Source organism: Delphinus delphis, chromosome 5, assembly GCF_949987515.2.
Source record: "Delphinus delphis chromosome 5, mDelDel1.2, whole genome shotgun sequence".
NCBI lineage: Eukaryota > Metazoa > Chordata > Mammalia > Artiodactyla > Delphinidae > Delphinus > Delphinus delphis.
The window spans coordinates 9,511,534-9,537,574 of record NC_082687.1 but is presented as its reverse complement, the minus strand read 5'-3'; the positions used below and the strand labels follow the sequence as shown (position 1 = coordinate 9,537,574).

At 37.6% G+C, this 26,041-nt stretch overlaps 1 protein-coding gene across 1 annotated transcript in view; it reads right to left on the bottom strand.

Annotated features, from left to right (window-relative positions):
• MMRN1 (multimerin 1) overlaps positions 1-26,041 on the bottom strand; it is a 77,351-nt gene that overhangs the window by 27,601 nt on the left and 23,709 nt on the right. The window contains exons 4-6 of the mRNA XM_060011984.1: positions 15,206-15,325; positions 12,468-12,574; positions 940-1,041 (exon numbers count right to left, since the gene is read on the bottom strand). Coding sequence (XP_059867967.1) covers positions 940-1,041; positions 12,468-12,574; positions 15,206-15,325 — 329 coding nt within the window. The remainder of the gene's footprint in view (positions 1-939; positions 1,042-12,467; positions 12,575-15,205; positions 15,326-26,041) is intronic.

Genomic DNA, 26,041 nt, shown 5'->3' with positions numbered 1-26,041 from the left:
AAATAGATGTAACCACAGATATACACACACACATATGTATATATAATACATGTATGTATGTAGTTTGTATCTATATTCTGAGAATTGTATTCTTTACTGAGGTATTCTTTAGAGAGATAGAGAGATTCAGAATTTGGTTAGAATCACTTTATAAAGCAATGATACTTTCCATGCCATTACACATGCATTTCAATAACTCAAGGAGGATTTTACGGTATCTTGTGAAAATACTGAATTTCAATCCCTTAAAAAAATTTGAGTACAGATCCTAAGCTATATTCACCTGCATTCTTAGAGAGATCCCCTTAAATCAGATTTCTCAATTTGAGTGCCTTATTTTGTATGACTAGATATATGCCAAACATAGTGAGATGTTTTTAGCAGTAACCAACTTTATGTTTCTAAGAGATGAGGTTAAGTTTAAGAGGAATGGTAAAATATTTATGATTAGAAAGATGAGAAAATATGTAACATGCCAACTTTAGATCAACACGAGGTCCTCGTTGATTCTGAGCCACATTCTTTGCCCTACTCGGTGAGCAATACCCCTCAGTGATCTCTTGTCAACCAAGGGAAGGGAGCCTTCTTAGCTCCCTTAAAATGATCCATGTCAAGGTTCTTCCATGATTGTACTCTTTGCAGGACAAAAGTCTGATTTAATTTTGGAAACCTGTGATTTCCTTACAACCTAGTATGACAGCATTTTTATTCTCCTTCTGTGTCTGCACACAGAGCTCCAGTAATTACACATGTTCCCTTCAGGCTGGGAACCTGCAGCTCACCCATAGTTTCTCCCAACATGCAAATAGAAAAGGATCGAGAGGTATGTTAATGTCACCATCAAACGTTTGACAGCCAAGTGGTGTCTTGTTTGGAAGTCATCATAAATAGTGTTGACAGTGATTGGGTTTAGGGATGACAGTAATTACAGTCTGTGACCTGGGTCACCACAGTCTTGCTGCTGCTGCTCGGGCATCCCTCTGCCACCTGCGGCGTGACTCTCAGCCTGGTTGCTGTGTATCAGCTGCTGTTGTTCCTGGGCTAGAGGGAAGCAAAAAGAGAAGAGAGAGAGTTAAGCACTGGAACCGCCTCATTTTTTCCAGTCCTGAGCAGCAATATGGCTGCTGTGCATTTTCCCGTGTACTGAAGCTTGACGGTCAGCGATGACTGCAGAATAAGAGGCTCCGCCCCCATCCACAGGGTGATGTGCTCCCACATTGGTGTTGGAAGTGCAAGACTCTAGTTCTGTTTGGAAAAAATAAAATTATTAAGGTTTCCTTTTAGGTGAAAATGGGTGGTAGTTTGGGGAAGCCGTGTAAACCGGGGTACGTAAACTGCCGGCATGATTGAGAGGAACCTTAAAATCAGCTGTGTTAAAAGCTAGAGCAGCTTTCTAAGTGGACTGTCACAGAGATGGCTTGTTTAACAATGCAGTTTCCAACTGGTGGCCACTGGAAGTAAGGGAGAGCTACAGGTTCTTTACTAAAAGAATACCTGCGTAATAGTGCCACTTAAATGGGTTGTTCCCAGATTTTTAAGAAATGCATAGGCTCAAAACCTAAGGACTGCATGTAAAAGTAAACCATTATAGGGCATGTCTCGAGGGGTTCTATCTGTAAAATCAGTGAAATTTCAGAAGAATAGAAATTCTTGTAAAGCAAATTTACTCTATTAAAGAATTGCTTCTCATTTCCCATGAATCAAGTAATATTTTAAATGGCAATATAAGTTTTCATTGGGGAAAACAGTTTAGAGGGAAGATTTATTAAACATATTGAACACATCAAGTAATGTATGTCTGTAATTTGCAGACTTCTAATGAACAAATTTATTCATGGAAGTCTGCATATCAGACATGAGAAAACAAGCGTTTGGTGTCTGACTGTGCTTCTTCCCGTGTGAAATTATGTACCACTGAAACTGCACCTCTGGCACATGTTAATTATGCTCCCTAAGGCATATGTGGCTGGGACAATAATACTAAAGCATCGCTACTCCACAGAAAATATATTTGCCACTAATTTGAGTTAGTCTCTATTGCTAGATTGAATTTTGCATTGCTTTCTTCAGGGCATTGAGCTAAATTCATGAATCTCCATTCATGTCCAAGGTTTTTGCTTTGATTTTGTTTCTTCTTTTTCTCCATTGCATAATAAATGGTCCTGCATAACTGTTGATTTATTTGGTGGAAGAAAACAATCTGTAGCTTGGGGAAAAGTGTATGCATTTGAGGGCTGCAGTAGGTGGTGAGAAGTATTAAACTTCTGCTAGATCCTAGTAATAAAGTTCTTATAGCCCCAATTCAAATGAATTCATACAAATATATCTGCTAAATAATTGTATGGTTTTTAAAATCAAGGTTCCTTCTTAGATGATGTAATAAAGCATTTTCCTGGCAGCTAAAATCTATCTACCCAGGAGGGTTACCAGAGAGTAAAGCAATGATTCTCAAACCAGGCTCTCTGAATCAGCAGTGTCAGCATCACCCGGGAACTTTAAAAAATACAACTTCTGGGCCCCATCCCAGACCTGCTAATTGAAGAAACTCTGGAGTGAGGCAGCAATGTGTGGTTTAACAAGCTCTCCAGCTGATTCCAATGCACACTAAAGTTTGAGAACCACTGGAGTAGAGCATCAAGATACATCTTCCTTAGCAACTTCCCACCTCGCTACCTTCCCTGTTTCTCTTAGCAGTGGAAGAGTGTTCAGGATACAGACTTGTCAGTATTACAGCAAAAGGAACAGGTGGGTTTAACAGAATGAACAAATGGGTCTTTTCATTTTTTTACTGCTTACCTTTCTGAGCTAGATCATAGGAAAACAAAAAGGGCTGGTGTATTGAAATGCATACCACGACTTGGTAGGCAGAAGACTTTGTTAGGAAGCAATGTGTAATTATGGTAAAACAAAGACCATATTGTTTTGTGACATACAAACAAGGTTGCTCTTCAAATTTCTTTTTCTATCATTAACTTTTAATGCATATTATGTTTTTGCTTTGTTTTTTTTTTTTTTTACGTTTCTTTAGAATAGTGATTTTTCATCATGGGTGGAAATCAGAAGCATCTGTTAACTTTGAAACACTAAGTGTTAATGTTCTCTCCATCCTCCTCCCACCCATCTGAAGATTATGATTCAGTAACTGTTCTGGGGAACTGAGCATGTGTGTACAGAGTTTTTTAAACTCTGCAGGTGATTTCGATGTATGACCCTGGTTAAAAAGCACTAATTTAGAACAAATTTCAAATTTTCTAATTCTAATAAGTAAATTCAATGGTGTAAGGCAGAAAATACCAGATGTTTAAGTTAAAAATTGCAATCCAGAAATTGATCTTCAGAGATTTTTCAACAGCCGTAAGTGCTTGTTGATAACAAGAGCATATGTTAAAGACTTGATTTATTAAAACTCTAGTGAATGAAAACCTTTAGTCTCCCACCATTCCATAGAGAAGCTGGCCTTTACAAGGAGTAAGTGAAGCGGGGTGGACGTGCAGGATGACTGTCACTGTTCGTGACTCCCTAGTATAGATGATATTATTCTCTCTGTTGTTAGGACACAGGATCCCTGAAGAGGGACTCCTAAGCATGGATGCATGTGAAGTGTCTGAGCCACCTCCCCAGAGATCAAACCCAGAGTCCACTTACAATTGTAGAATGTCTCAGAAATAAAAGGGCCTTTCCACTCAAAGCCTAAGCTATAGCTCCTGACTCCCACCTGGTAACATTCCACATACCCCAACTCCAAAACTGTATTTAGTCAGTATGCACCGGTGTGACCTAGCAATTATTAAAATACTGAAATACAGCCATACCTATTGGCAAATATATAAAGTGTAATAACTGATACAATTAATTAAAAAAATCAAAATATTAACTTATTCCAAGTTAATTGTGGATGCACGATAAAGAATAAAGATATATCTTGTAGGATACATGATAAATGTATGGAATTCCTATTATAATAACATCCGAGAACCGTTTTTCAGAACTAGCAGTTTGTTGGGCCCGTTTCACACACTACATAGAGTTTATGAAACATTCTATGTTTTGGCAGAATCATCAGTTTATCATTATGTGTGATTTATGTAGTAGTTAGAATTTCCAAATTGTTTGGTACTTACTTTAGTTTACTTGCTAGCACTAATTGTCCTCAGCACATAATTTTTGCTAAATATTATTAAAGAATTTATAATCAATTATTGAAAACACTGGAAGAGACAAAAGTTTAAATTTTCAAAGTATTTCTTTTAGATATCATGAGTTGGAATTTTTTGAATCTGAGAAAAAAATGTTTTCAATAATGAAACTAGTCCTGGATTATCTAATATACAGTGCAGAAATCAGTTAGTCTGGGACATCTTTTGATATATAAAATATCAAAGTCAAAAATAATATCAATTCAATTTAAAATGTAATTAGTATTTTTGAAATAAAATCAGCTTGATTTTCAATAAAAATTAGTGGGCTATTTTTACTTAATATATAAATGTTGATTTCAAATAATGATATGAATTTGTATCATTTAAAATAAAAATTGGGCTTCCCTGGTGGCGTAGTGGTTAAGAATCCGCCTGCCACTGCAGGGGACACGGGTTTGAGCCCTGGTCCGGGAAGATCCCACATGCCGCAGAGCAACTAAGCCCGTGAACCACAACTACTGAGCCTGAGCTCTAAGGCCCACGAGCCACAACTACTGAAGCCCACATGCCCTAGAGCCCGTGCTCCAAACGAGAGAAGCCAACGCAATGAGAAGCCCGCGCACTGCAACAAAGAGTAGCCCCCACTCGCCGCAACTAGAGAAAGCCTGCGTGCAGCAACAAAGACCCAACACAGCCAAAAATAAATTAATTGATTAATAAAAAAAGTAAACCCTCAATACTAATCTAAATAAAATTGCAATACAAGCCTATATGAAAAAAGTAAAATAAAAATTACTAGACTTATTTGTCCTCATAATGACATTCAATTTCTGTTAAAATTCATTTGTGATCAAGAGAAAAATATTAAAGAACTTCGTGAAATTAGTCTCATGAAATAAGCTTTTGTAATAATAAAAATTTTCAAGTTAAGCAAAGCTTTTGAAATAAAAAACTTCAAAAACACTTTATCAAGTATGTTAATAAAAATCAATAAAATAAAAATATTTAGAAAAAGTTAGAACTTTTAACATTATCATATAATTGAAATAGTAGATCATTTCAGCAAAGAAAAATATTATGGAAGTTACCTGACAAAATAATTCTGATATAAGAATATCATTTCAAATCAGTTTTACGTTTAGCATTTGGAAAACAAGTTTTTTACAAAAAGAAAAAAGAGAATTGGTTTTCAGAAATGACAGTCTAATAGAAATGTCAATCCTTTTTTATCTTTATAAGGGAAAAAAATATTCCCCTTTTTAAACTGGAGATAACTTGAAAACTGATAAAAGATATTTTATATATGAAAAATGTTTATACATACTATTTGACACAAAAATTAATAAGGGATAAACTACATGAGAAAACATAGATTTTCTAATAAATCATATGAAAATGAAATTTTTATGACAAAACTCAAAAGTATAATAAATGTTTAAGTTCCTTGATTTATGATGCCCTAAATTTGACCAAATGATGTTTGCAAAGCTCTATGAATTAATTAAATAGGACATTCCTACAAGAATTTTTATGATTTAGTTAATAATAAATATACTAAATATTTTAAAATGCACACACTATTTAAGGACTGAAAAAAAAGGAATGCAATCACTGTTAACTCAGTAGTGGCCAGTAGATAATTCAGCAGGATGGCAATATCATTGATGTTAAAAGAAATTATAAACATACTGAGATTTCCTGTCACCTAATGGCTCTAAATCTGATGGAGAAATCTCTAAAGGAGATGGACCTGTATTAAATCATCTCTCTGACATCATTTAGCTGGTGTCATCCATGTCAAAAGAAAGAGCACACCAATAATTTGTAGAAATTAATAAGCTGTTTAGAAATTATTTGAATGATACACGATGAGTGATTTGTGTTATGGCTTATATTACTTGGTATATAGTTTATAATATAGATAACATATGCATTAACTTAAGAAAATAAAAAGTAATGCATTCTTAATTTTTGATTTTTATATTAATGTATATATTAATTGATACTGAGTCGGTTGTCAAATGTTTGAATATGACCCCTGCCCCTTCTTACCCCATCCTCATAATCAAGAGGCAGATTGGTTGAGGCAGTCACGATCCTGACTAAGGTGGAACCACCGCAATAAAAATCACGACAGCATTTTACACAGGGTTTATTTCCAGGGGCTCAAAATCCTACGCTAAAGCTTTATTATAAATCATAAGGCATTATTTTATATTGCATTATCATATTCTAATGAAATTGGGTCTCTTCATCTCTTTACAAAGTATTACATCTTGCATAGTTAATGTAGAGATTATTACATTGCATCTCATTGAATATTCTCCATTTGAAAAGTACTGGCAAAGCAGGGAATCACGCGCACACACACACATACACTCACACAAGAGGAAGTAGGGGGTATTTTACGTGTGCTCCATTCCTATTTGAGGGGGGGTAATTCATCAAGTCGTAGTTCTCGCTTTGCCACTCAGCCCAGGCAAGATCCTGAATGTGCAAGAAGTGAAAACAAACCTAGGTTAGAGGGAAAGGGTCAAGAACAGAAAAGAGGCAAACAAAAAGAATTCAAGAGTAATTTTCTATTGACCTTAGGGTCAAAAGAATTTCAAATAAGTCTTATTCATGCAATCTGGAAAAATCCTATTGCACGGCAAATGAGAGGATAGAAAGTGACATACCAGAGAAAATCAGCAAATTAGAAATAAAAACTAAAAAGAGAAGAAAAAAATTTTAAACCAGTGACAAGTAGGAGAAGAGAAATTAAATAAAGCTTTCAGGAAGAAAAAAAAGAAAGAAACTGAAAGGGATAAAAGATTAACACATATAAGTATTGAGTGGAAGTCTTCAGTTTTCTTGCACACTCGTTTTTGGTGATTCACTCCTCAGTATGTGGAAACAGAATATCTATGAAATAAAAATGAAAATTTCTCCATATTTTTGTAAAGTTTTAAAGAGACTGATTTGAAAGAAAATGTAATTGGAAAAATCCTTTCAATATTGAATTACAAAAACTAATGTGATTATGTGTGTGTGTGCATAAAACTTTCCATTTGCTCTTAGCTATAGTTATTTTTAAATTAATTGTTTTAGGAGGAAATAGGTGAGGAAATTATACTCCTAATTGTAAAAGAAACAACTATTAAGCATCACACAAAGATCTTTGAGATCCAATTGTCATATGAACCTCTTTTCTCTGGAATTCATTGGATGGGGTCTGTGAAAACCTGAAATACCTGTTTAGCAAATTCAATAGTTTGTTATCTTTTCTTAGCTCTGTTTGTTGACTGGAGTTCAATACTTGCATTCATCCCAATTTATTTCTCAGTATTTAGCTGGTGGAGAAGCACTGATAGAATCTCTGACAGCGGAGTCAGTTACTCTCCTGTGATAAAATTCCTGGTTGATCGATGCTCTTTTATTTTTTCATTTAGCAATCTTTCTGTCTTCCCCACGTATTCTCTACCACAGGACTGCCACGATTCTAGGTTTTCCAGGCAATGTATCTTATCTTGCACTTAAGCACAGACCTTTACTTTGTTCCACAGGGCCCAAATTTCTGTCTCTTCTTTTTTGATCCTTTCTAAGATATTGGAGCTGAGACAGAAGGGCATTTATTTAAGTCAAATAATTTCCAGAGATCTTTATGTACTTCTCATTTTAAAAAAAATTCAATATATTTTAAACATTGGATTTCTTTTTTCTCTTCTCCCAATACAATTACTCTTTTTCCCTTGCACTAGAAACTCTGATCTTGGTGGATCAAGGACTTAGAGAAGCAAGGTCAGCAAGTGTCAAGAGCAACCGTTTTCTTATTAGGTGCTTTTTGTTTCTTTCTTTTTTTTTAATTAGACAGGTATTATTTGTGAGGTGTTTTTTGGTTTCCTTCCAGGCCTTTGAGGCATATCGTGGAAGTCATTAATGGCAACTCAGTAATGAGGAAGCTTGCTCTCTCTGCCTTAGAAACAAACTTTCCTGTGTGGCTTGACAAGACGGGTTTCCAGCTGATTCTTTGATATCAACTGAATGCTTGCATGACGATGTTCAGTACATATGTAAAGATTTACCGAGATTTAGTAGTTAAACAGTAGAATGCAGTTTTATGCAACAAAGGTCCCTGGTGTTTTTTGACTAAATGTATCATAATTTTATTGAGCAAAGATGCTTACAGGAGGTAATGTTCTTTTTCAAAGAGGAAAGCATTAATCACCACCGAGGAGAACCAGATATACAAAAATATAAGAAATACAGGGTTTTTTCTGTTTTAAATATTATAACTTTTATGGCATAGTAATTGGAGTAATATTTAAAATAATCTTACTAGAGAAGCCCCATATTTATATTGTTAGTTACAATAGCTCTTACATAATTTATTGAATTAGTGCACACTTGTGAAATGAAATATTTTTATATATTCATAACATATGGCAGGGTTAGTTTATTCCAATTACTGCATAATTGCATTTTTTAACATTCATAATAACTGTGATAGATTTTATAAAGCACAATTTTATGAAATATCTTTTCCCTACATAGAGGATCTGATTAAAGCTGACTGGACTTTGTTTTTTTATTTTTTAACATCTTTATTGGAGTATAATCGCTTTACAATGTTGTGTTAGTTTCTGCTGTATAACAAAGTGAATCAGCTATACATAGACATATATCCCCATATCTCCTCCCTCTTGCATCTCCCTCCCACCCTCCCTATCCCACCCCTCTAGGTGGTCACAGAGCACTGAGCTGATCCCCCTGTACTATGCGGATGCTTCCCATGTGGCACATATATACAATGGAATATTACTCAGCCATAAAAAGAAACGAAATTGAGTTATTTGTAGTGAGGTGGATGGACCGAGAGTCTGTCATATAGTGTGAAGTAAGTCAGAAAGAGAAAAACAAATACCATATGCTGAGTAGATTTTTAAAAAACAGATTTGCAAAGAAGTTTTTTTTTTTCCTCCTCTCTGATCTAACATTTTTTGAACTTAAATTCCTGTACTTTGTGTCATTAGAGCAAAGCCACAATTTCCTTGTACTACTTGAGAACATTTTAGAGACATCTACTGGAAAAGCAAATTATTGCAATTTTTATAAAATTGGCTTAAAAAGTATGTTGTTACTGACATTTCAAAAAACTTTCTCGCATATCATATCACAAATCTAGCTCCCTTTCTGAGACAAACTCGTTGACCCTCAAAAAGATATAACAAATGTAAAATATATAAAAAGTGTTACTTTGCCATTGGACTTAATGCTCCTTTTTCTCCCAGCAAAACTCTATTCACTTAGACTTCTTAAAACTTAGTTTCTTCTTGACAGTATGACTAATATTTTTAATAAACTGATCTAGAACTTATTACCAGAATTTTGATTATCTGAGTTGCAGCAAAAAGAGCATCTGTGGAGGGTTAGTAATATTATAAACAGCATATTGGAGAATAAGACAACGGAATAATTGCCCCATGGATTCTTTTTTAACTCTTTATTTTATATTGTAGTATAGGTGATTAACAATGTTGTGTTAGTGTCAGGTGTGCAGCAAAGTGATTCATTTATACATGTACATGGATCTGTTCTTTTTCAAATTCTTTGGACCCGAATTTTGAATCACAACATCCTTTCCGAACAGGTCGGGGATGGGTCTATAGAGAGAGAGAGAGAGACAGAAAAAGAAAAAGAGAGGGTAGAAAGTGAAGGAGGAGAAATAAACAAGAGTACAGTTGCCAGCAATTCCATTTTATTCCTGATCTACCGATTTTTTTGTATATTTAAAAAGACCTCCCTACTGCAATTTAAATTAAAATGGTTACTTTTTCTATTATGAAATGAATTTTGTTGTGGGGAGGAAACTTGTTGGGGAAACAGGGAGTTGTGAAATTCGTGTAATAGTTTACAAATTTTCTGTGAATAAAATAATTTCCTCTTGTTGTAAAGGACTAGCACTGAAGTAATTATCACGGTAGCTACATAACCAGGTTTTCCAAACCCTTGAGGGCTCTGAAGAGCTTTAAAGAATGGATCAGTCACACTGATTATTCTTGCCATATTTGGAGCTGCTTGTCATATGAGACAGTGTGGAGAGTGCTGTCAAAGGAAACCTGACAATTTTCTCTGCCACATAAGAATAAAAGACTGTTGGCACATATATAAAGTGTGATGAAAAGGGGCGGGGGACCTTGGCACATAATTGGGTAGGAATCAGAAGGAAAATATGTGCACCTCCCCACCCCCGCTCCAAGGATAGATGAGATAATGAAGAATGGCTCAAGGGACAAAGGGACTCAGTAGTTCTTGATACTACCAGTGCATCAACTGCAGTAATAAAGAATTCAACAGCTTTTATGTACTTCAATAAAAGGGAAGATGAGGATGGTCAGGATGCCGTAGGGAGCAACAGTCGGTTCTTTTGGAATCACAGTTGTATTAGAGTTGATTGTATGACAAAATGACACAATGGGCATATCTGCCATCAGAAAATTATTCCTACCATAGATTTCAATAGAAAGAAGTCCTTCCCACAGCAGCTTAATCAGCACATACCTGAATTATGAGTAATTCTAGTTACAGTATTGTGACAGAGAGTCATAGAACTGTTCTGGGACATTTTTGTTAATGGGGATTCAAGATAACGATTTGTGAATCCAGTATTAAAGATATCCACAGGTTGCATCCATTAGAACATGAGGTGTTAGTAAGCAATCAAAGCTAAACTGTTTGAATTCATTTAAATATTTCATATAATACTTTTCTAAAAAAGGGAAAAATAGTACGTAGCAGGTATTCAAAACTGTCAACTCGTCTTGTCTCTTGTGTGTATATTTATAATGATGGAATTCTATGTTTTTCCCTCCTAGGCATATACAGTCCATCATAGTGATTAATAATCGATTAGCAGGTATAAAAGGAAGAAGCATGAAACAACACAGTCCTCATCAGCTGGACACCATGACATTCTTTGACATACAGACTTTGCTTCCTATCTCTTATGTACGATAGGGTGTGGAACGACATTCGAAATTTCTAGAAGGGTATATTGTGAACAAACACTGAATATTTAAGAAATGATCATGGAATTAAAATCCTTTTTCATAAGGAGAGAAATATAAAAATTAATCTTAGACTTTAGAAATATAATTCTAAATACTCTTAACCGTCTGACATACACAGACTATAAACAAATAGGTTTTACCGCTGTGAGTATATCTGTGCACCTCACGGAAATTAGAAATCCTTTGAAAGCAGGATCATATTTGGAGTTTTTCTTTTTTACAATATGGTAAAGTATCTTGTTTGCAAATATTTTCGGTATAGATGATATTTTGTTTAAAACTTTATTTTACCTGGTTATAAATGAAGTACATATTCATGCTGTACTCTGGAAATGTATTAAATTTTTATAACATCTTTGAAATTAAGGCCATATCCAGAATAAATAGCGTTACAGTGAAATTTGCCTATAGATTCTCAACGAATGGGCTAGAAGAACCATATATAATATCCTTAACTAAACTGCAGGTTTTCTAGAGCTTTTATGTTACAACTTTCTTTTTGTAAAATGTGCATCATAATGGTTTCTCCACACTTACATTAATTTTTAATCACAGTCTCTTACACTGCTGATTGAATTCCCCACTACCGCTAATAGCCTTCCTTGTACTATTCATTCATTTAAAATATGTATGCGGAGGCCATATCTTACGTTTCACAGGGAACCTGTTTAAAGCCCAAAGCAAAATAACAGCCACATGGATGCTACGCCACAGCAGGTTACCATGTACTTGATGAGCCTTTTGCCACCAGAAAATCCTTAAAATCTGTTGAAAAAATGGCTCCATTAGGAGATTTTTTTAAAAGCAGGATTATTCATGTCATATTGGTATATTCTTTACAACTGAATTTCATTTAGAGACGATATTATTTCCAATAACTGCACTGGAACAAAACTAGAGGGTAATCTTATTTTTACATAAGGTCACTTCTAATGACAGTTTATTTAAACATATACAATTAGGATTTCTGATATTTTAACAAGGCATGTGTCTATGCCATATAGCTAAGAAACAGTAAGGTATGTAGTCAGGTCTCCAATTATTCATCCTGTGAAACCAACACAAAAATGATGAGAGAAGTTAAAGGACAGCTTATGAGATATCACAGCTACTAAATTAGGAAGCTCGAAGAAAGTAACAGTCTTGATAGTTTGGCTACATGTTAATTAACTTTGTTCAAAAGATAAATTGCAACTCTTTTCTTCACTGGAATCAGTCGCTTATTCTTTAGAAGTTTTATGCTTCTCATTGTTATTATGAAATTAAGATTAGAATATACCTTCTAACTGACATTTTGGTCCACTGAATCCAGGACAGCACTTCCATTCTAATGAGGTAACAATTTTATGTTGCATCCTGTACACAGGATTTGATATCTTCTGAGATCTAGAGAGGAAAGCAGTTGGGGGAAAACAGATTATTTGTCTCACATTAAATTATCAATTGGAATAAAAGTGTTTGGGATGATACCTGGAATATAATAAACATTCAGGGACTTCCCTGGTGGTGCAGTGGATAAGACTCTACATTCCCAATGCAGGGGGCACAGTTTCGATCCCTGGTCAGCAGATCCCACATGCATGCTGCAGTTAAGAGTTTGCATGCCACAACTAAGGAGCCCACCTGCCGCAACTAAGACCCCATGCAACCAAATAAATATTTTAAAAAAATAAGCATTCAGTAAGTGTTATCTGTTCTTATTATAATAATCTTCATCATCAATATTATTGTCAAACTTAGATTTCCTTACATTACAAAAAGCATTAAGGTTTATACTTTTTGGTATTTTAAATTTATACCTATCATTATGTTTTCTAAAGACTCTATAACTTTTCCCTTGGTAATGCTTTTCACTAAACCAATGTTAAAACTTATTGTAATTCTAATTTTTAAATAGTTTATGGGAATAATTTTTTTAGTTCTTATTTCTTAAATCATTATAGTTAAAAGGATGTGTTTTCCTCCAGATCAATATCAAATAACTCAAAACAAATCAGATATTCCACTGTAACTTCAACCTGTACTTTCTCATATCTCAAGTTTTTAAATTGTACCATCTATTATTTCTCTCATCTAGTATTTCTCTAAGAGGGAGGTGAGGAAGGGAAGAGGATCTAACATGAGAAAATGTTGTTTTTGAGAAGAAACCATGAAAGGGAAATAAAGAAACTATAACATTTCAAATTAACAATCAATATAAGTAGTGAATGGCCCTAAATTGCAGGCGTTATGTATGTAAATGGAAATCATAAATCCAATTTGGCCATATTAGCCTTATCCTCATGACTTCAACATTTAGCTAATACCTATCAAATGATTCTGTGAAATGGGTATGTATTATCTTGTTTAGTCCTCATATCAGTTCTATGAGGAAAGTATTATTATTATCTTGACGTGCTGATGAGGAACCCGAGGAACAGAGAGATGGAATACTTGCTGCAAGTCCCACATCTAAAAGTTATCGAGCTAGGATTTTAATCCACTCTGCATGGCTTAGCCTCTCCTGTCATTATCTAGAGTTTGTTATGTGTGACTATGGGGCGACCACAGTAGTCACTCTCATGGATTATGTATTATAACAGACTGGGTTTTAGTTTCTGCTATAACCTGATGGGCAATTAATTATGTGTGAAATTATTCCTCAATTTTAAAATGAGCTGTAAGACTCCTTCCATCTCTGAAAGTAGGCTAATCATTCATCTGTGTTTATTTCTGTAAATTATACTCAGCCAATAACTCTGTTCAGTGAAATATCATATCTAGTCCAACAGCTAGTGCTAAACAGGAAGTAAGGTAGCTTGGAAAGGATTCTTTAGAGTTTATTAGGGTGAACTCAAGCAGTTAGTTGCATTATTATTGGATTCAATGTTCCTGCTTTGGCAAACCGGATTGCTGGTGTATGTGGCTCAGACAGAAAGAAAAAGTGACAAACAGTGCATATGCGCTGAAATAGTGAGTGAATGGAGAGAACCATTCAAATGCAGAGAAAGATAAGAAATGAGAATAAAGATACCTATTCCTAGTTTGTTTAAAGAGAGAAAAAAGCTCACCTTGAACTCAGAAGGGCAGTATGATGGGGGTTACTGTAGTAATAGTTTCATTACTAAAGAATTAACAGTGCATTCTTTGTATCTCAGGTTGACTAGGAAATTGTCACAAAGGGAGTAAATGCCAGAAACAGAACTGGAGCTCAGCTCTCCCAAGTCCCTAAGATATGCTTAGTTCTCTGGACCATGAGCCCTAGCTATTTCTTTAGGGACTACGAAACACCTTGATTTTATGTATCCTTATTGCACACTGTTCCAGATTGCCAGTGTGTCAGATTCACTGCCTGAGTTACTTGTATGACTATTTGTATAACATTAGCCATCATGGCCTGAATGACAATTTTAGTTTTTATTGCAGGCATTCCTGAAACACCCCCAGCTGAGCTACTGTGACTGTATGAATTCAGAGAATTTATCAATTACTCAGCCCCACATTTTAGGACAATTACATAATTAAAACAAAAACCCCTAAATAAGTCATTACAATAGACACAAGAAGAAAGGCCCTACTTAGCTGCTTTACCATGCATAATAGCAATTAGTGGCTTGCAAAGTTATGGACTTCTCTTTGGCCTAGTATGAAAGGGAAATTATCAATAGCCCTTTAAAACTGTGTATGAATTTAATGGAATTAAAGGACAGGATTGTTGGTCAGGTCATAGAATAAAAGTAATAGTAAAAATAGAAAGACACATGAGTTAACATTCACTGAAGACTCACAGAGTACCAGGTACTAGGCTAAACATATTACTCCATTTATCTCACATATTCTAAAAACACCCACATGAGGCAAGTATAATTAGTTTCTGCATTTTAACTTATTTAAGATCATACTTCCAGTTTAATGTGATGACCCTACCCTGACCCTCCTATACTTACATGTACCTGGGATGATTAACTTTCTCTATATATTCCAGGCCACACATGATTATGGTACAAGAAGTAGGTATTTTCAAAAAATATTACATACCTCTGAGGACAGGATCCACTGGTCCAGCCACAGGGCCCTCTACCAGCTGGAACATAAGTGACTTGGTTGTCCAGTATCACTGTTGGAGATAATCTGGTATGTACATAAGCACACCAGTTCCTAAGGAAGAGATCATTTTTGTTAGAAAAAAATTGTCAGAAAGAATTCTTTTCATCAAAGTTATTTGCATAGACCTATACTGTCAGCACTGTGTATCAGATACATTGAAAACTTGATATCTGGCTTTAAAATATCTAGAAATGACAGAAAACATATGTTACTTCATTACGGTACTGATGGACAGTAAAGAAGCACTGTAAGGGGAGATTTGAGAAGATGGCGGAAGAGTAAGACGCGGATATCACCTTCCTCCCCACAGATACATCAGAAATACATCTACACGTGGAACAGCTCCTACAGAACACCTACTGAACGCTGGCAGAAGACCTCAGACCTCCCAAAAGGCAAGAAACCCCCCCACGTACCTGGGTAGGGCAAAAGAAAAAAGAATAAACAGAGACAAAAGGATAGGGACAGGACCTGCACCAGTGGGAGGGAGCTGTGAAGGAGGAAAGGTTTCCACACACCAGGAGCCCCTTCGCAGGCAGAGACTGTGGGTGGAGGAGGGGGGAAGCTTCGGAGCCGCGGAGGAGAGTGCAGCCACAGACACGGGTGTGGAGGGCAAAGCGGAGAGATTCCCGCACAGAGGATCGGGGCCGACCGGCACTCACGAGCCCGAGAGGCTTGTCTGCTCCCCCGCCGGGGCGGGCGGGGTTGGGAGCTGAGGCTCGGGCTTCGGTCGGAGCGCAGGGAGAGGACTGGGGTTGGCGGCGTGAACACAGCCTGAGGGGTGCTACTGCGCCACGGCTAGCCGGAAGGGAGTCCGGGGAAATGTCTGGACCTGCTGAAGAGGCGAGAGACTTTTTCCTGCCTCTTTTATTCCTGGTGCGCGAGGAGAGGGGATTAACAGCGCTGCTTAAAAGAGCTCCAGAGACTGGCGCGAGCCGCGGCTATCAGCGCAGACCCCAAAGATGGGCATGAGACGCTAAGGCTGCTGCTGCCGCCACCAAGAAGCCTGTGTGCAAGCACAAGTCACTATCCACACCCCCCTTCCGGGGAGCCTGTGCAGCCCGCCACTGCCAGGGTCCCGGGATCCAGGGACAACTTCCCCGGGAGAACGCACGGCGTGCCTCAGGCTGGTGCAACGTCATGCTGGCCTCTGCCACCGCAGGCTCGCCCCGCATCAGTACCTCTCCCTCCCCCCGGCCTGAGTGAGCCAGAGCCCCCGAATCAGCTGTTCCTTTAATGCTGTCCTGTCTGAGCGAAGAACAGACGCCCTCAGACGGCCTACACACAGAGGCGGGGCCAAATCCAAAGCTGAACCCCGGGAGCTGTGCGAACAAGGAAGAGAAAGGGAAATCTCTCCCAGCAGCCTCAGGAGCAGCGGATTAAATCTCCACATTCAACGTGATGTACCTGCATCTGTGGAATACCTGAATAGACAACGAATCATCCCAAATTGAGGAGGTGGACTTTGGGAGCAAGATATATTATTTTTTCCCCTTTTCCTCTTTTTGTGAGTGTGTATGTGTATGCTTCTGTGTGAGATATTGTCTGTATAGCTTTGCTTTCGCCATTTGTCCTAGGGTTTTGTCCATCCGTTTTCTTTTTTCTTTTTTTTTACTTAAAAATTTTTTTTCTTAATAATTTTTTACTTTAATAATTTTATTTTATCTTACTTTATTTTATCCTCTTTCTTTCTTTCTATTTTTTCTCCCTTTTATTCTGAGCCGTGTGGATGAAAGGCTCTTGGTGCAGCAGCCAGGAGTCAGTGCTGTGCCTCTGAAGAGGGAGATCCAACTTCAGGACACTGGTTCACAAGAGACATCCCAGCTCCATGTAATATCAAATGGCGAAAATCTCCCAGAGATCTCCATCTCAACACCAGGACCCAGCTTCACTCAACGACCAGCAAGCTACAGTGCTGGACACCCTATGCCAAACAACAAGCAAGACAGGAACACAGCCCCATCCATTAGCAGAGAGGCTGCCTAAAATCATAATAAGCCCACAGACACCCCAAAACACACCGCCAGACGTGGACCTGCCCACCAGAAAGACAGGATCCAGCCCCATCCACCAGAACACAGGCATTAGTCCCCTCCACCAGGAAGCCTACACAACCCACTGAACCAACCTTAGCCACTGAGGGCAGACAACAAAAACAACGGGAATTACGCGGCTGTAGCCTGTGAAAAGGAGACCCCAAACACAGTTAGATAAGCAAAATGAGAAGACAGAAAAACACACAGCAGATGAAGGAGCAAGGTAAAAACCCACCAGACCTAACAAATGAAGAGGAAATAGGCAGTCTACCTGAAAAAGAATTCAGAATACTGATAGTAAAGATGATCCAAAATCTTGGAAATAGAATAGAGAAAATGCAAGAAACATTTAACAAGGACCTAGAAGAACTAAAGAGGAAACAAGCAATGATGAACAACACAATAAATGAAATTAAAAATACCCTAGAAAGGATCAATAGCAGAATAACTGAGGCAGAAGAACGGATAAGTGACCTGGAGAATAAAATAGTAGAAATAACTACTGCAGAACAGAATAAAAAAAAAAGGATGAAAAGAACTGAGGACAGTCTCAGAGACCTCTGGGACAACATTAAATGCACCAACATTCGAATTATAGGGTTCCCAGAAGAAGAAAAGTAAAAGAAAGGGACTGAAAAAATATTTGAAGAGATTATAGTTGAAAACTTCCCTAATATGGGAAAGGAAATAGTTAATCAAGTCTAGGAAGCACAGAGAGTCCCATACAAGATAAATCCAAGGAGAAACATGCCAAGACACATATTAATCAAACTGTCAAATATTAAATACAAAGAAAACATATTAAAAGCAGCAAGGGAAAAACAACAAATAACACACAAGGGAATCCTCATAAGGCTAACAGCTGATCTTTCAGCAGAAACTCTGCAAGCCAGAAGGGACTGGCAGGACATATTTAAAGTGATGAAGGAGAAAAACCTACAACCAAGATTACTCAGCAAGGATCTCATTCAGAGTTGATGGAGAAATTAAAACCTTTACAGACAAGCAAAAGCTGAGACAGTTCAGCACCACCAAACCAGCTTTACAACAAATGCTAAAGGAACTTCTCTAGGCAAGAAAAACAAGAGAAGGAAAAGATCTACAATAACAAACCCAAAACACTTAAGAAAATGGAAATAGGAACATACATATCGATAATTACCTTAAATGTAAATGGATTGAATGCTCCCACCAAAAGACACAGACTGGCTGAATTGATACAAAAACAAGACCCGTATATATGCTGTCTACAAGAGACTCACTTCAGACCTAGGGACACATACAGACTGAGAGTGAGAGGATGGAAAAAGATATTCCATGCAAATGGAAATCAAAAGAAAGCTGCAGTAGCTATCCTCATGTGAGACAAAATAGACTTTAAATAAACACTATTACAAGAGACAAAGAAGGACACTACATAATGATCAAGGGATCGATCCAAGAAGAAGATATAACAATTGTAAATATTTATGCACCCAACATAGGAGCACCTCAATACATAAGGTAAATACTAACAGCCATAAAAGGGGAAATTGACAGTAACACAAACATAGTGGGGGACTTTAACACCCCACTTTCACGAATGGACAGATCATCCAAAATGAAAATAAATAAGGTAACACAAGCTTTAAATGATACATTAAACAAGATGAACATAATTGATATGTATAGGACATGGCATCCCAAAACAACAGAATACTCATTTTTCTCAAGTGCTTATGGAACATTCTCCAGGATAGATCCTATCTTGGGTCACAAATCAAGCCTTGGTAAATTTAAGAAAATTGAAATGGTATGAAGTATCTTTTCCGACCACAACGCCATGAGATTAGGTATCAGTTACAGGAAAAGATCTGTAAAAAAGACAAACACATGGAGGCTAAACAATACACTACTTAATAACGAAGTGATCACTGAAGAAATCAAAGAGGAAATCAAAAAATACCTAGAAACAAATGACAATGGAGACACGACGACCCAAAACCTATGGGGTGCAGCAAAAGCAGTTCTAAGAGGGAAGTTTATAGCAATACAATCCTACCTTATGAAACAGGAAACATCTCAAATAAAGAACCTAAACTTGCACCTAAAGCAATTAGAGAAAGAAGAACAAAAAAACCCCAAAGTTAGCAGAAGGAAAAAAATCATAAAGATCAGATCAGAAATAAATGAAAAAGAAATGAAGGAAACGATAGCAAAGTTCAATAAAACTAAAAGCTGGTTCTTTGAGAAGATAAACAAAATTGATAAAACATTAGCCAGACTCATGAAGAAAAAAAGGGAGAAGACTCAAATCAATAGAATTAGAAATGAAAAAGGAGAAGTAACAACTGACACTGCAGAAATACAAAAGATCATGAGAGATTACTACAAGCAACTCTGTGCCAATAAAATGGACAACCTGGAAGAAATGGACAAATTCTTAGAAATGCAAAACCTGCTGAGACTGAACCAGGAAGAAATAGAAAATATGAACAGACCAATCACAAGCACTGAAATTGAAACTGTGATTAAAAATCTTCCAACAAACAAAAGCCCAGGACCAGATGGCTTCACAGGCAAATTCTATCAAACATTTAGAGAAGAGCTAACACCTATCCTTCTCAAACTCTTCCGAAATATAGCAGAGGGAGGAACACTCCCAAACTCATTCTACGAGGCCACTATCACCCTTATACCAAAACCAGACAAAGATGTCACAAAGAAAGAAAACTACAGGCCAGTATCACTGATGAACATAGATGCACAAATCCTCAACAAAATACTAGCAAACAGAATCCAACAACAGATTAAAAGGATCATACACCATGATCAAGTGGGGTTTATTCCAGGAATGCAAGGATTCTTCAATATATGCAAATCAATCAACGTGATACACCATATAAACAAATTGAAGGAGAAAAACCATATGATCATCTCAATAGATGCAGAGAAAGCTTTTGACAAAATTCAACACCCATTTATGATAAAAACCCTGCAGAAAGTAGGCATAGAGGGAACTTTCCTCAACATAATAAAGGCCATATATGACAAACCCACAGCCAACATAAACCTCAATGGTGAAAAACTGAAACTCCACTAAGATCATGAAAAGACAAGGTTGCCCACTCTCACCACTCTTATTCAACATAGTTTTGGAAGTTTTAGCCACAGCAATCAGAGAAGAAAAAGAAATAAAAGGAATCCAAATCAGAAAAGTTGAAATAAAGTTGTCACTGTTTGCAGATGACATGATTCTCCACATAAAGAATCCTAAAGATGCTACCAGAAAACTACTAGAGCTAATCAATGAATTTGGTAAAGTAGCAGGATACAAAATTAATGCACAGAAATCTCTGGCATTTCTATACACTAATGATGAAAAATCTGAAAGTGAAATTAAGAAAACACTCCCATTTACCACTGCAACAAAAAGAGTAAAATATCTAGGAATAAACCTACCTAAGGAGACAAAACCTGTATGCGGAAAATTGTAAGACACTGATGAAAGAAATTAAAGATGATACAAATTGTTGGAGAGATATACCATGTTATTGGATTGGAAGAATCAACATTGTGAAAATGAGTATACTACCCAAAGCAATCTACAGATTCAATGCAATCCCTATCAAACTACCACTGGCATTTTTCACAGAACTGGAACAAAAAATTTCACAATTGTATAGAAACACAAAAGACCCTGAATAGCCAAAGCAATCTGGAGAATGAAAAATAGAGCTGGAGGAATCAGGCTCCCTGACTTCAGACTATACTACAAAGCTATAGTAATCAAGACAGTATGGTACTGGCACAAAAACAGAAATATAGATCAATGGAACAGGATAGAAAGCCCAGAGATAAACCCACGCACATATGGTCACCTTATCTTTGATAAAGGAGACAAGAATATACAATGGAGAAAAGACAGGCTCTTCAATAAGTGGTGCTGGGAAAACTGGACAGGTACATGTAAAAGTATGAAATTAGAACACTCCCTTACCGTACACAAAAATAAACTCAAAATGGATTAAAGACCTAAATGTAAGGCCAGACACTATCAAACTCTTATAGGAAAACGTTGGCAGAACACTGTATGACATAAATCACAGCAAGATCCTTTTTGACCCACCTCCTAGAGGAATGGAAATAAAAACAAAAATAAAGAATGGGACCTAATGAAACTTAATAGCTTTTGCACAGCAAAGGAAACCATAAACAAGACCCAAAGACAACCCTTAGAATGGGAGAAAATATTTGCAAATGAAGCAACTGACAAAGGATTAATCCGCCAAATTTACAAGCAGCTCAATGACAAAAAAACAAACAACCCAATCCAAAAATGGGCAGGAGACCTAAATAGACATTTCTCCGAAGAAGATATGCAGATTGCCAACAAACACATGAAAGGATGCTCAACATCATTAATCATTAGAGAAATGCAAATCGAAACTACAATGAGATACCATCTCACAGTGGTCAGAATGGCCATCATCACAAAATCTAGAAACTATAAATGCTGGAGAGGGTGTGGAGAAAAGGGAGCCCTCTTGCACTGTTGGTGGGAATGTAAATTGATACAGCCACTATGGAGAACAGTATGGAGGTTTCTTAAAAAACTAAAAATAGAACTACCATACGACCCAGCAATCCCACTACTGGGCATATACCCTGAGAAAACCATAATTCAAAAAGAGTCATGTACCAAAATGTTCATTGCAGCTCTATTTACAATAGCCCGTACATGGAAGCAACCTAAGCGTCCATCAACAGATGAATGGATATAGAAGATGTGGCTCATATACAATAGAATATTACTCAGCCATAAAAAGAAATGAAATTGAGTTATTTGTAGTGAGGTGGATGGACCTAGTGTCTGTCATACAGGGTGAAATAAGTCAGAAGGAGAAAAACAAATACCATATGCTAACACATATATATGGAACCTAAGGAAAAAAAAAAAAAAGATGATGAAGAACCTAGGGGTAAGATGGGAATAAAGACACAGACCTACTACAGCATGGACTTGAGGATATGGGGAGGGTGAAGGGTAAGCTGTGAGAAAGTGAGAGAGTGGCATGGACATATATACACTACCAAAGGTAAAATAGATAGCTAGTGGGAAGCAGCCGCATAGCACAGGGAGATCAGCTCGGTGGTTTGTGACCACCTTGAGGGGTGGGATAGGGAGGGTGGGAGGGAGGGAGACGCAAGAGGGAAGAGATATGGGAACGTGTGTATGTGTATAGCTGATTCACTTTGTTATAGAGCAGAAACTAACACACCATTGTACAGCAACTATACTCCAGTAAAGATATTAAAGAAAAAAAGCACTGTAAGATAAAAGTAAATTAAGAATAAATCAGAGCTAAAACCAGAATCTCTATTGTTTAGCTATAAGCTAAGTCAAATCCAAAATTGCCCTTATGCAGATATCAATATTAGACTGAGGTAGTGACTCAGACGTAGATCTGTTACTTCCACTGAACAATGTGCAGTAAGATGAAAATAAATAAATAAATGATGTAAGGATCTAAAATGAGGGAAAAAATAACTTATTAGCAGCAGGTGATATGATTGTGAAGAAAGAAAATATAAAGGAGTCTATATGTAAATGATAATAATGAATGAGTTCATCAATTTAGTGAAGATCAATATAAAATGTTTTATAATTAATACAAAAGTTTAGCCATACAGTTAAGATCAGTTATAGTTTGATGTGCTAACAACAAATTTAAGAGAGATACTGTTTATAATAGGAAAAATAACATTGTTCTTGTTAAATTTAACAGCATGTAAAACATTGACCAGCTTAAACTGGTTTTGCATCCTTAAAGAGGACGTTGATTAATCAAACCTTGAGTTATTTTACAGACAGCCCCGGGCATGTGCAAGACAGGAACCCACGTGTGCAGTATAACCCCAGAGCCGAGAATCTTCAGTCTATGGAACTCAAAGAATAGACATGTTGAGGCTTTTATGAAATGAGAAGTTCTTCAACAAGGAAAACCTGGCTCCCGGCAACAGTGGGAGCTTATATGGACTAATTCAAGCCTAGCCAATCAGCTTCCAAGTTTGAAATTTCCCTAATCCCCCTAAACTTCACCGCGAGCCCTGGATGGAGAAGACACATGCGAGAGCCTTGCTTCCTGTTTCCTTGCCGGTCGATCTCGCAGACAGATGCGAGAGCCTTGCTTCCTGTTTCCTTGCCGGTCGATCTCGCAGTAGAGCTTTTATTTTCTCCAAAGCCGGTGCCTTGGTATTGGCTTCTGTGCACATTGGGCAAGGAGCCCTTGCTCGGTAGCAGTGTTGGTCACCACAAAGGGACGTAAATCTCATGACTACCTGCCAAAGGCACCACAGCCCCTGGCAGAGTGCAGGCCCTCGTCACCCACCCTGAGCGGCCACCCAGACCAAACTTGTCTAGAGGGTCAGCTGTCACATTGCTGCTTCCCGCTGCTGCTCTCCAGGCTCCTTGGTGCTACTTTCACTTTTGAGAGAAGAAACTGCACCTGGATCAGACGTCTTTTGGGTGAGTAACATCGTTAAAACGTGCCAGCACGTAAAGTTGTCTAATAACCTTCTCAGGATTGTGAGAAGGGAGGGAGACAATATAAAAGGTTACAGCTGCTGAGGTACTCAAAGGATGGAGTCCTAAGACTTTGGATTTCTTTGTCCATGTTTGTCGATGTCTATTTTGTTAGGATTGGTTAAGAGGGGTTGGCTCGCGGATGACTGTAGCAAAATATTAAACCTGATATTAGTGGGGGTCCTCTGAATCAGGCAGTAAGATATTGCTCCCTGACTAGAAATCTTGCCTTTACGCAGGGGTTGGTTTTTCACCCATGCCTAATATGATCGCCTGGAGGTATAGATACAGGTGTGTGTCCTTAATGGAACCTGCCCCGATTACCATGTTGTGTGAGAGGGTAAAGGAGAAATGAGGGACTGTAAATCAGGAAAACTCTCCACTGCAGAACGTGTTCTGTGCCTAGGTTAGAGGAATTTCCACCCAAGACGCCTCCTTGGTGTCATTTTGCTCTGGTCATCCTGAGAAAAAGCCCTTCCAAAATGGGGTATGTCGACGATATACCTGCTAATTTAACAGGAAGGGAAAAGAAGAGACATGTGATCATACCAGTCAGTCTAAGGAGTAAGCACAGTAAAAATAAATAGGAAATATAAGAAGTAAAATTAGTGAAATGGGAGCTAAGAGAAAAATCGTCTATTTCCAAATTGGTGGCCAGCATGGAATAAAAAGCACACCTGTGTCTTTAGAGTGAGTTAATGAAAGGCAGAGACTAAAGAAACAAAACAGGTGGGACAATGTTATTAGACAAATAGGGATTTAAGGAAGGTTGAGATTGTTAAGGCAGTAACAGGACAAAGAGGAATTGTGTATAATTACTTGCAGTTTAAATAATAAATATGGTGGTCAGACTTGGCCTACATTTAGCCGACTGTAAAGCAAAGCAAAAAAATCTTCCAAAACACAAACAGAACTTGATAAGAGCTATTTTCAACAGTCTCACTAAGAATTCTCTTACATATTAAACACATCTGAGAGTGGCTGGAGAGGGCTGAAGTATTTTGAAGATGGAGATAATGTTTTCTAATGGAGATAATATCTAAGAATCAACTGGATATAGAACTCGTATCAGTAAGTTTGTACCTGTCCTTTCTGATAATGTGGCTCTTTTAGCTACGTGCTTTTATTCTATAAATGGTAACGTATTATGTTCTTAATTCTGTATGACTTCCTACTGTATGTGGTATACTGGAGTTACGAAAAAGAAGAAAATGACTTTCTTTTGTAACACTGCCTAGCTCCAACATCGGCTAGAGTCAGGGGGAAAATGGCCTGAGAATGGGTCTTCGAATTACAACACGAACTTACAATTAAGACTTCTTTTGCAAAAGAGGAAAAATGGGAGGAAACCAGCTGTCTCCCTGTTTCTTGCAAGGAAAGAGGCCTTTATACAATTGGACACATTTGGGTTTTTCCTCAGTGAGAGTTTTAACCCTCTTTGGTATGAGCCAAGCTAGCAGGCATTGAACTGCTTTTAAGTGTGTAAATATGTATGTTAAAAGGAAACTTTTCCAGGAGGAGCAAACCTTGGTGGTGCTAAATACCATGGGCTACGTGGAGGCCTAAATGCATTCTACCTGGAAATTGCCCAGACGTCTAGATTAGCTCGTCTGTGATCTCTGCTGGGGAGGTAAAATGTTTTGATCTTCTCCCATGAAGATTAAACCCCAGCGTGCTCAGAAAGAAGTGAGGCCTTGATTATTTCAGCCTATATCCTCTGTCATATTCAGCTCTGAGTCTCGGGCAGACTCCCCACTTCACTTTCTTCAAGGGGATACAGTCACCTCTTCCACCCTCCTCCCTATTGGGTACGTTTTTCAGGGTGGCGAGCGAAACAGAGGCTGGACTTTCCTAGGCTCCTCTGCGGTAGGCAAGTCCACCTCAGCACATGGGGGAGAAATACTAGCAGGATCCTCTGACCAAACTGGCTACAGTCTTGGAGCTGCTTGGACGGATTCCTTGGCAGCTGGGAAGCATGCGTGTAGGCTACAGTTCTGACAACCATCTCCAATGGAAAGCTTTCCAGGGTTCCCTAAGTGAATCCTCAGGTCCAAGCTAGTCAGTCGTCTTGGAGACTTGGTCCTCAGTGGCTTCTCAGGGAATTCTTATAGCCAAGTTATAGATAGTCCCTGCTATATTGGCTTGCTTCTTTCCAGTAACCGAACT